Source organism: Eptatretus burgeri, chromosome 16, assembly GCF_056783735.1.
Source record: "Eptatretus burgeri isolate ZD-2024b chromosome 16, Ebu_testis_v1, whole genome shotgun sequence".
Lineage (NCBI taxonomy): Eukaryota > Metazoa > Chordata > Myxini > Myxiniformes > Myxinidae > Eptatretus > Eptatretus burgeri.
In genome coordinates, this window is record NC_140976.1 from 16804851 (window position 1) to 16815442 (window position 10592).

A 10592-nucleotide genomic window follows, 5' to 3' on the forward strand; every position below is an offset into this window, starting at 1 on the left:
TTCAATCCCATTCTTCCCTATAGGCCTTCAAAACGGCTGTTCACCACCACCTCTTATCATCCCCCATCCAAATCCTTGATCTTTTCTACCCCCGTTAATCCACCCCAAACCCACCTCCTTCAAATTCCCTGCTTTCTTTCCTGAAAGTCCCTGAAATGTCCATCCCCATGTCCCCATGAAATACCCCATGTTCCCCACCCCATCCCTCTCCCTTCCACACATCTCCTTATGTCTGTGTTCCCCACTGTTTTGTTCTTCCCTCTCCTGCACCTCTTGTGTCATGCCCCCCTTGCTGTGCGTTGTGTGCTAGCTCTCATACGAGCCTCGACAAGGTGTACAAAAAAAAAGCATTGTGACCAGACATATTATTCAGACACAAAAAGGAAAGTATGCATTGCTAATCAAGGTATCAGTACACAGTGACCTTGGTCTAAATAATGGTACCAGGACCAATAACAGTACCAGGATGTGAAAATAAAGTCAAAATGACCTGGAAGCCAAAGATAGTTGGAGCAACGGGAATGATGGAGACGAACTTTACGGAGATCTTCAAAAACTTTACCAGAGAATTTTACAACCAACAAACTATAATTACAGACAACAAACAATTGTAATTGGATGCTGCCTGAGTGTCAGTGATCCCTGATAATTTCAGTGAGGGTTCAGTGATGATCCTGAAAAGAGCCCTCTGACCAAAGATATAAGAACAACACAACTTCACATCTTGGTCCTTGAAACGTGATCTTTTGGGAAATAAAGGTGGATATACTGGGGGTCCTCGGAGGACTCCGTTCCACCATCTGAAACCCACAAATGGAGATTACAACCATAGGGAGAGACCCAGTCCTTTTATTTATATCGAATATAGATAATGCAGAACTACAATAAGGTTATGATTATCAGAATGTCATTTACAGTCATTTATATATTATCATTCCAAAATGGCAGAAATCAACCCCCTCTCATTTCAGTGGGTGAAGCCTTGCTACATTGCCCTCTGTTCTGAACAGAAATTGCCACACCTTATGATAGAGTGGTGACATGTCCAGGATTGGTTCTTTAATTTACTCCACTTCCTTTACTCTCCTTCCTGTAGTCCCCTTTCCTTTACTCCCCTTCCTTTACTCTCTTTCCTTTACTCTCTTTCCTTTAATCCCTTTTCCTTTACTCCCTTTTCCTTTACTCCCTTTCCTTTACTCCCCTTTCCTTTACTCACCTTCCTTTAGTCCCCTTTCCTTTACTCTCCTTCCTTTACTCTCCTTCCTTTAGTCACCTTCCTTTACTCCCCTTCCTTTACTCCCCTTTCCTTTACTCCCTTTCCTTTACTCCCTTTCTTTTACTCCCCTTTCCTTTACTCACCTTCCTTTAGTCCCCTTTCCTTTACTCTCCTTCCTTTACTCTCCTTCCTTTACTCCCCTTTCCTTTACTCTCCTTCCTTTAGTCACCTTCCTTTACTCCCCTTCCTTTACTCCCCTTTCCTTTACTCCCTTTCCTTTACTCCCTTTCTTTTACTCCCCTTTCCTTTACTCACCTTCCTTTAGTCCCATTTCCTTTATTCTCCTTCCTTTACTCTCCTTCCTTTCGTCACCTTCCTTTACTCCCCTTCCTTTACTCCCCTTTCCTTTACTCCCCTTTCCTTTACTCCCTTTCCTTTACTCACCTTCCTTTACCACCCTTACCATACCCCCTTCCTATATTCCCCTTCCTCTGCTTTTCTTCCATGTTGTCTTTTCCTTGAACTTTCTTTCGAATTAAGAGAAATGGTGAATTAATGAGGTTTCCTTGCCTTAATTAATGATATGTACTCTTTTTAGAACAGTTCTGAAATGCACAGCCGAGGTTTCCAAGACACAATTTCAGGCCTAGCTATGCAGCAGTGAAAACACCACTGTACTAATGAAGGATAACAATGCATGGCTAACGGCGCAAAACTTGCACGACATGCCGCTTTACACGAGTATCCTTATCAAACGTTTTTCATCACAGCAATGAATGCAGGCAGCCTTGAGAACTTAATGAGTATGAGGAGCTATTTCTATCCCAGAAAACACGCTACATTGCATGATTTCTCGGTAAAAATACATCAGTTTCATAACAATCCGTCTTGCCCCCCTCCCCTCCCTCCTCCTCGCCTTTCCCCCACCCCACCCTCCTATTCCCCCCCCCTCATCCCTCCATTACCACCACAATCTACATCCCTCACAATTCTCTCCATTCATCTCTCAAACACACGCATGCACAACCGAATAACAATCATCATTGTGCCATAAACAGCAATCAATGACGTCATAGCTGCTTTTCCTGTCAATGGGGAGAGAATTTTAAAATGTATTTTGGCTTCGATCAGTCTGATAGAAACTTGCACAAATCTCTCGTTTAAAAAAAAAAAAATCAACACAATTTATTGTCCAGCTTGCTGTTTAACTATTATTTCCATTTCGAGGGCACATGAGACATCATAACCCAAAAACGTCATCTGGAGATCTGGAGATGACGTCATCTGGGTCAGTCATCGTTAACAGGTCAGAGTTTTTTTTAATTTTAATCTCTATTAACTTTGGAACTATTGCATTCCTTTCGTAATGGAAAATTTAAATTATGCAACGGCATTTTAGGTGGTGGCAAAGGGTAATACAAATTTGAATGTCATGTCATTCCTGTTCGGTATACACCTCTGAAGCTTAATTTCTGGAGAAAAGTAAATGGGATTTGCAGCGGTGTTTTTGGTTGTTATCTCCATATGCAGGTTTCAGAAAGTGGAACGGAGCCCTTCCAGGTCTCAGAGTATCCATCTCCATGTGTGTGTAACAGACACACACACACACACACACACACACACACACACACACACACACACACACACACACACACACACACACACACACACACACACGATTGCAGTGAGGGGGGAGGCGGCGTGCTTTTTTGCCTCCCTCTTGCCTTGGAAGGAAAGGACCGAGGTCCGCATTGAACACAATAGTTTCAAAGACAGCGGAGGCCGAGCCAAAAACAGCAGTTTTGATGGGAACGCGGACCGCGCACGAGGGCCCAGTGTCACGAGGGCCCAGTGTCACACCGTTTGGCATGCATTTGTGATGCAGCTTGGTGGGATTTGTTGACCCCATGCTGCTGGGAGCAAAGGCCGGAGCTTTATGGAGTCCCTCTTGCCAAGTTCTGCCCACTGAGGATGAGAGAGACCGAGTTTCATGGGATCGAGGACCGTGCCGAATACAACCACTTTGATGGGAGTGAGAACCGAGTCAAGGACGGCAGCTTTGGTGAGGCCGAGGGTCATCTCCACACATGGGCCCCAAGACTGGATGGAGTCTTCCCTGGTCTTGAACCACCCATCTCTGACCTAGCAAGTAACCACGCCTCATGGACTAAGCCGTCTGTCTCCTCATTCGTACTTCGTTTCCCCTTCACCTCCAGGGGTTATCGCCCGATCCCACCCGGGGACATTCCCATTTGCCTGGACACGGCTTGCTGCTGCCACCGGTCAACGTCTCCACACGTGGTCCCACCGAAGCTCGGTTCCATACGTCTACAGTGGGAGGGAGTTACCTGATCCCACCCAGGGACATTCCCGCTTGCCAGGACATGGCGTACCACTGCCACCAGTCGCCATCTCCCTACCCGGTCCCACCAAAGCTCAGTCCAATCCATGCACGGTGAGAGGGGGTCTCACCGCAGGGGGGGAGTTGGCAAAAGGAAGTCATAGCAGCACCAAGCTGTGTGGCTAGGCCGCGTCCCAAACGCCTCAGCCTCATCAAAGCTGTTATATTCAGGGCAGTCTTCGATCCCACTCATCCCAGCGAGACTGAGTTGATAAAGCCCTCCAAGTTGGACAGCCAAGCCACGTCCCAAATGTTTGTCAATCAGCGTGATACCGGGCACCACGTGCACAGCCCCATAGAAGCCACTGCAGCTGCAGGCCTCGGCCACAGCACAAACACATGTCAAATGGCACGACACGGTCTCCACATTCACGATCCTCTGTCCAACCAAAACTGCCGCCCTAACTCTGGTCTTTGCTCCCATCACTCTTTGACAAGAGGAAGGTGGCAAAGTGTGTTGCCTCCCCCTCACCATCATTGTGTGTGTGTGTGTGTGTGTGTGCGTGTGTGTGTGTGTGTGTGTGTGTGTGTGTGTGTGTGGGCATATGTGTGTGCGTGTGTGCAAATAAGGTTGTTCATATGAACTTCCTGATCAATCTGTTTACAAGGCAGAAGATGCTACCACACTCTTAAATATCAAACATCACAACCTGGTGTTAAAGAACCTCCAATAAGAGGAAGACTACTTGCAACCCGGAGAGCAGGCAGGAACTTGTAATCTTCTCAGGGTGCCTGTGATAACTCACCTACTCTTCACAAAGGACGTCCTGGAATCTCTAACGGCCGCTAACTAATGCTGGTAGATGGGACACGCAGCTTGGCATCCATTCAATGGATGCTGCACACATTGATGCCACCCTTGCCTGTCATACACCAGGATGGCCATTTATAGATAGGTCAGGATTCGAACCCAGACTAGACAGCTCAGAGGCAAGTGTGCATACATCTAGGCCATCCTGCCAGCCATGGTCAAATAGGATCTTGTCAAATGCATTTGCCATATACAGTTCAATAGCCGGCTTTGCTTTTTCTTCCTCCTTTTATAGGTTTGGGCATTTCATCATCACCACAGTGATAATGATCTCTCCGTCTGTTGAAGTCGCGGTCGTAGATAAATTGGAAATGTAAACAATAACATGCAACGTGCGCTGCAAGATGTTCTGCAGGTACATATTGCAAGAGGGACGATGCGCCATTGTTCCTACACCGAGACCCTTGAGCCCTGGCTATAATGGGGGCATTTAACATAACACGTGTTTGTGACAACAGGGACATTTGCCAGCGCTCAATTCTATTATTAAAGGAGATGGAATTGGTGAGAAAATTCCAGTGATGAATTCTGTCTGCGAGCTGCTTGGATACGTGTCTGGGCTTTCTGAAAACGATGCAGATCGGAAGCGCGGGTCGTGATGTTCTGATTTTTTCTTCTTGTTTTCTGAAACATCATTGGAGAAAACTCCGCTGGCTTTGTGGGGTTTTTATTTTATATATATATATATATATATATATTTGTTTTTTTCAAGATGAAGAAGACACTTCCAACCAAGAAGTAAACGAGATCTAATCCACTAATTTGAGCAATAAGCAAGAGCACACCCGGTCTCAGGAAACGTTTCACCCACTTCACAGCAGGCTTTCTCGGCTGTGAGATGTTGTCTATGCCGCTGATGCAGTGCCCCTTGTAGGTCAGGGCAGGAATTTGTAATTCATGGTGCCGGCGATAGCTCGCCTACGCTTCGCGAAGGACATCGTGGGATCTATAAAAGCCACCAACTCATGCTGACAGACAGGACGTCAGTTTAACGTCCATCCAAGGGATGGCACGCACATTGATGAATGATGAGTCACCGTGCTAGTGAAACACCAGGAGGACAGTTTATAGCTGAGTAGTGATTCAAACCCAGACTGGACAGCTTAGAGGGGAGTGCACGTACCTCGAAGCTGTCTTACGAGCCCTGATAAGCAGGTACCATTATCGTTACTCAAACCAGTTTATATGCTGTTCCAACTATAGTACCAGCTTTGGGACATTCTGTCATAAACCTTCCAGATCAGTGGCTGTGACACACTTTGCATGTGGTGGTTACGTAGGATTGTGAAGGTTTCCCTCGGTATCAGCTTTGAATAGCCATTTCAGACTTGACCTCCCTCCTCACCACCAGTAAAGAAAACCGGTAGACCCCCACCCCGTCACAATGGAGAACTTGTTTGACCCATGTCTGTCAGAGAGACCTATTCCTCGCAACAGTAATGGTTCAGTTTTGGATAAAAGCATGATAAAATCCTGAACCCATCTGTATCCCTCATTCTATCTTTGACACAGAAAAACATCGTCCTCAACAGCTTTGTAAAATGGTCGATCTAACAACATGAAAGTAAACATGGCTCAGCCTTGAAAGCTGCAGGCAAATGCTGCGCCTTTAAACGGTATCATCAACACTGACAAGATGTTTTTCGTGCATGGATTAGACAGACACTGCAAAAAGAACAGATAGGGATCAGAGGGATCAAAGGGTGTTTTGATGGATTACGAAAGAGACGAAAATATCGAGCTACAGATGGGGTGAAGCATAAAATGGAATCCTCTCTGCAGGTTAATAAGGATACTGTAAAGTGCAGTACAAAGATAATTTTCTCCCCACCCATCTTCTCTTACCTCTCACCATAGCTCTCGCGTTCCACACGGTGGTTTTGCATCCCTTACTGGGGGCTCAGGCCTGCAAAAGTTCACCATCGCCTGCGTTGCTTACATTCCCAACCTACTGCCAACTGCGAGCACCTGGTATGTACGTCACAATACGCTCCGATGAAATACGACAGTGCACGATTATATGATCGAAAGTTGCCAAACATGGTGGTTGAACCAGGACGGGCATCGATAGAAAGAAAGAAATTGCCTTTGAACTTGAATGTGGGGGGGGGGGGGGGGGAAGTATCTCGGAATGGCGTAAAATTTCATGTTGGCATTTATTGCATCTCTCTTTTTCCAATGTCATGTCTTCAGAAGGCTGAACCTTAGCTTCATGTTTTTATGAGAGGAAACGGGAAAATATAAAGGCATAGGAAAGGTAATGAAAGAGGACTTTATTGGTTCACGAGCACCAGCCAGAGTGACCACTATATTCGTTATGTTGGGTAGTCGATCCAGTCGAAAATTTTTTTTATTATTTTTTTTAATTTTCGAAATTTGTTCTACCCTTATTATCAGTTTTTCCGTCGATATGTTTGTCTGTCTGTCTGTCTGTCTGTCCCTCTGTTCGGTCAAGTGCTCTGTTAATACAATGGCGATTTCGATGAAACTTGGTTGGTACGTTCATACCATGACCTAGTTGTATGCAAATGAGAACCATTGATATGGACACCACGATTGCCTAGCAACGGGACTTTGAAAATTTTGAAAAATCATAAAAAAAATTATTTTTTCGAAAATCAAAAATCAGGCCACGAGCGACTGTGAGCAGTACATTCAGCCATATTGTCAAAAATTTCCAGCCGGATCCTATGAAAACTGTCGAAGAAGATAGACTTTGAATGAACCCTGGTCGAAAACAATAAAAAAACGAAGTTCGTTATATCTCAGAGACTATGAGTCAGATATACATGAAACTGGTATGGTAGGTTCATGGTATGTCCTAGTTATGTGTGAGAAAGAACCGTTGCCATGGACCCCTCCGTTGCCTAGCAACGGCCGAAAAACCTCTATATGTGGGGGTATTTTAACGAAAAAACAATCTGCAGCATTAACCCTTGAAGTTAGAATCATGAATTTTCTTGTGCTTAATCCTCAGGTCATTCCCCCATCGAACGGGCCCATCGCGTCAGGTTCTATTGGGTAGGCGACTACCCATGTCCGCCTACCGGCTTGTCTGTGTGTCTGTCTGTCTGTCCGTCTGTGTGTCTCTGTCCATAGCATAACTCTGTGCACTTTGATCCGATCTTGATGAAACTTGGTTATGTGTTCGATATCAATATCTAGTTGTGTTTTCCTGGATGAGGGCCTGCTACGCACATTGTGGATGGAGCCACGCCCAAAAATAGCCATTTTTAGGGGGTTGTCGGATTAAAAATCTATCTTCTCCGAAGGAATTGACTGAATGGAATGGGTTCTTCGGTATTTGAATCGCAAATTGAATTATCTAAAACTCGTCGTTGGCCGATTTTTCATTTTCGTCCCAATGTCAAGGTCACAAGGTCAAAAACTTAGAAAATTGCGAATTTTGACATAAAAATCATACGACCGCCCAAACTTTGAGAGCTAGGATGACAATATTTTTTTGCATAATCTTGAGGTCATTCCCCACCTAAAGTCTTGAAACCATTTTGCTCTATCTCAAACACCTTGCCCATGGCGCCCCCTTCAAGTTTGTTGTTACACTGATTTCATCAAAGTATGGATAATCCGAGGAGTGCGAAATGCCATATAGCCTATATGACGTTATATTGTTCCTGGAATGTTCCAGAGGAAGTTTTGCACCAAAGGTCATAATCCTTGACCTTTGACCTTTAAAGGCCACAAAGGTCAAATTTTCAAAGTTGTGGGAATTGAACCGGGTTTTCGACCTTCTTCGACGAACTAACTCCAATAAGCTATAGCACATATCCTGTTTCCTTATTTTAATGTCCACAACATTGTTTTGTGACCTTTAAAGGTTATGCAAAGGTCAAATTTTGAAAGTTGTTGAACAAAACCGGGTTTTTGACATTTTGCAGCTAATAACCTGTCACTCGTACCACATCATGTTGATCATTTTTATAACTTGGTCAAAAATTATCACATTGTCTCATCCTTGACTTGTGAAACAATCTACATCGTCAAATACTGCTCGTGAACCATTGTCGTCTTCAGACTTGTTATTTCTCATTTCTTTCTGGTTTTTTTCCTTCCTATGCCCTGTTCCCACAGCATAAACATGCTGAAGCTGCCGGAATACCCATCTGCAGCCATTCTCTGTGATCGTTTGCAAGTCGCTCTGCACTGCGGGAGCCAAGGTTACTCGATGGCGTGAAGGGACCCTCACACTGATGTGCTTTTCTCAACCGGGTCAATGCCATACCGAGATTGACCCCTTTCAAATGTTCATCTTTTCTTCCTTTTTTTTTTCCTCCGGAGTCAGACGCCTGTGGCTCACAACGGAAAGTGCTAAATCTCTCCCACTGATCTGAACACGGGATCCTCACATTTCAACGATCTCCAGCCACTCACCCGATCGAACTGATATTCGGATAATACAAGGTCGCTTTTTCCCAAATATCAGCCATCGGTCATCCATCTGTAGCCGTATCTGGGTCATTAAGTTCTATTGAAAGACTATAGTGAATCGTTATAAAAACCGAACCTCAGGGTACTGACTGCAGCCGAAGAGTCTGAGAAATTCCACTTCATTAAACTTTCCTGAGCTTTGTGATTGTTGTGATAAAAAGTCTTCGTGGATTTGAGCTTATCTTCCTGCCCACCTTCACATAGTGCCTGCAATCCTAAAAGGCATGCCCGATTTTCCAGATTAGAAACCTGTGGATAATAATCAAATGTATGTTCTTCACCTATTCCCTGTCCACAAGCTTCAGGTGTGAATATTCTTCTGTGATAAATCGCTATTTATGAAATCCCTTCTCCACCAGCTCCAACTTTAGGTGCTCGCTCGTTTATCCTTGGCTTTCCATTCTCCAGCGTCCTCTCTGTGCCGTCACTTACGCAATCTGTCAAATGGTTAATCTTTTTTAACGTGATGCTGATGACCAACACCCTGAAACCCTATGTGGTCATAAATTTTTATTCTTATGATCGACAGGGCGATCCCGGTTTTTCCTCCTCATTGCAGTTACTTGTTTTTCCTGATGTTCTTGGTTCCTTTTATTCACATCTGAGCACTCATATTCTTTAGACGTACGACTTGAATTGTCTCGGCAACCCTGCCGGTTTGGCCATGGCTACCCGTTTCTTGCTGATAGATGGCTGCATTCTAGCCACGTAATTAGAAATCAATCTCTTGTTACGTTCTGTTATCTCCAAGGATTTATCTACTCCATCTTCCAATTGCGTGGCCAGCCTACGTTGGACTGCATCCCCACGCAGACAGCAAGCCTGCATTCAATTGCCGGCCTCAGCTGATGTGGGGTTGCATCCCTGCAACGGTTTCAAACTCGAACATGGAGTGCTACTCCAGAGCCTAAAATCTCCCGTGATGCATTGCAACAGTAATACTCTTCCTCTATCCTGTTAGCTAACAGCGAGACCAAGAAGGATTTCGGTAATGGTATAAATTTAACCGAATGTAAAACATCTCTGCCGCCCACGTCCTGGAGATCCGATTTCACGGTTCTACAGAGGCCATGCTTACAATGTCGACAGTTGTCAATAGAGATGCTGCGTGGCGAAGTTGATGGTGCCAAAAAATAAATAAAATGAGCAGGATTAACTCAAAGGTTTGACTTGGAGAGCTTTCTAACATCCGTTTGCATACCTCCACAACACGATGCTCATCAAAATATTTTATCTTTTAAAAAGCAGAAAGGAAAGGAAGTCAGCTGGGGATTGTTTCGGTATAAAATCGTGCCAGGTTTCTAACGCGCTTACTTTTACCCTCGATACTTATAATTTGTTTTTTCAGAGGTGCCAGAAAACTTTATCGCTTTTCCATTCATTCTCTTGCTTGTTTAACCGTTCGTTTTCCATTAAAAATAAAATAAAAATGTTGTCAATGATGACATGATGCGTTATCGAGTGTGGTGAAGTTTCTGCACCTTAACGGTTGCGTGATGTTAGAGTCAGGTCAGGTCAGGTCAGGTATGGGAGCATGCGCCGGAGCAGCGCGTCGCTGCGTCCACTTTCCGCCGGTACTCCAGGGGCCTCCGTATGGCCATCCCCCAGGCAGAAGCCTGGCCCATCCCTATCTCCTTGAGATGCTGAGTGGTCTCATAGAAGTGTGGTGGATGAAGAGAAAATTGTGCGTTGCACGTTTGTGAATGGTTGCAAGA

At 44.8% G+C, this 10592-nt stretch overlaps 1 protein-coding gene across 8 annotated transcripts in view; it reads left to right on the top strand.

The window, feature by feature from the left end:
• Positions 1–10334, top strand: part of HACE1 (HECT domain and ankyrin repeat containing E3 ubiquitin protein ligase 1) — a 422483-nt gene extending 412149 nt beyond the window's left edge. For all 8 annotated transcript variants that reach the window (XM_085859091.1, XM_085859090.1, XM_085859092.1 and 5 more), the window contains 2 exons: positions 6286–6399; positions 8521–10334. In XM_085859091.1, coding sequence (XP_085715217.1) covers positions 6286–6399; positions 8521–8623 — 217 coding nt within the window. In that variant the 3' untranslated portion in view covers positions 8624–10334. The remainder of the gene's footprint in view (positions 1–6285; positions 6400–8520) is intronic.
• Positions 10335–10592: the final 258 nt, after the last annotated feature.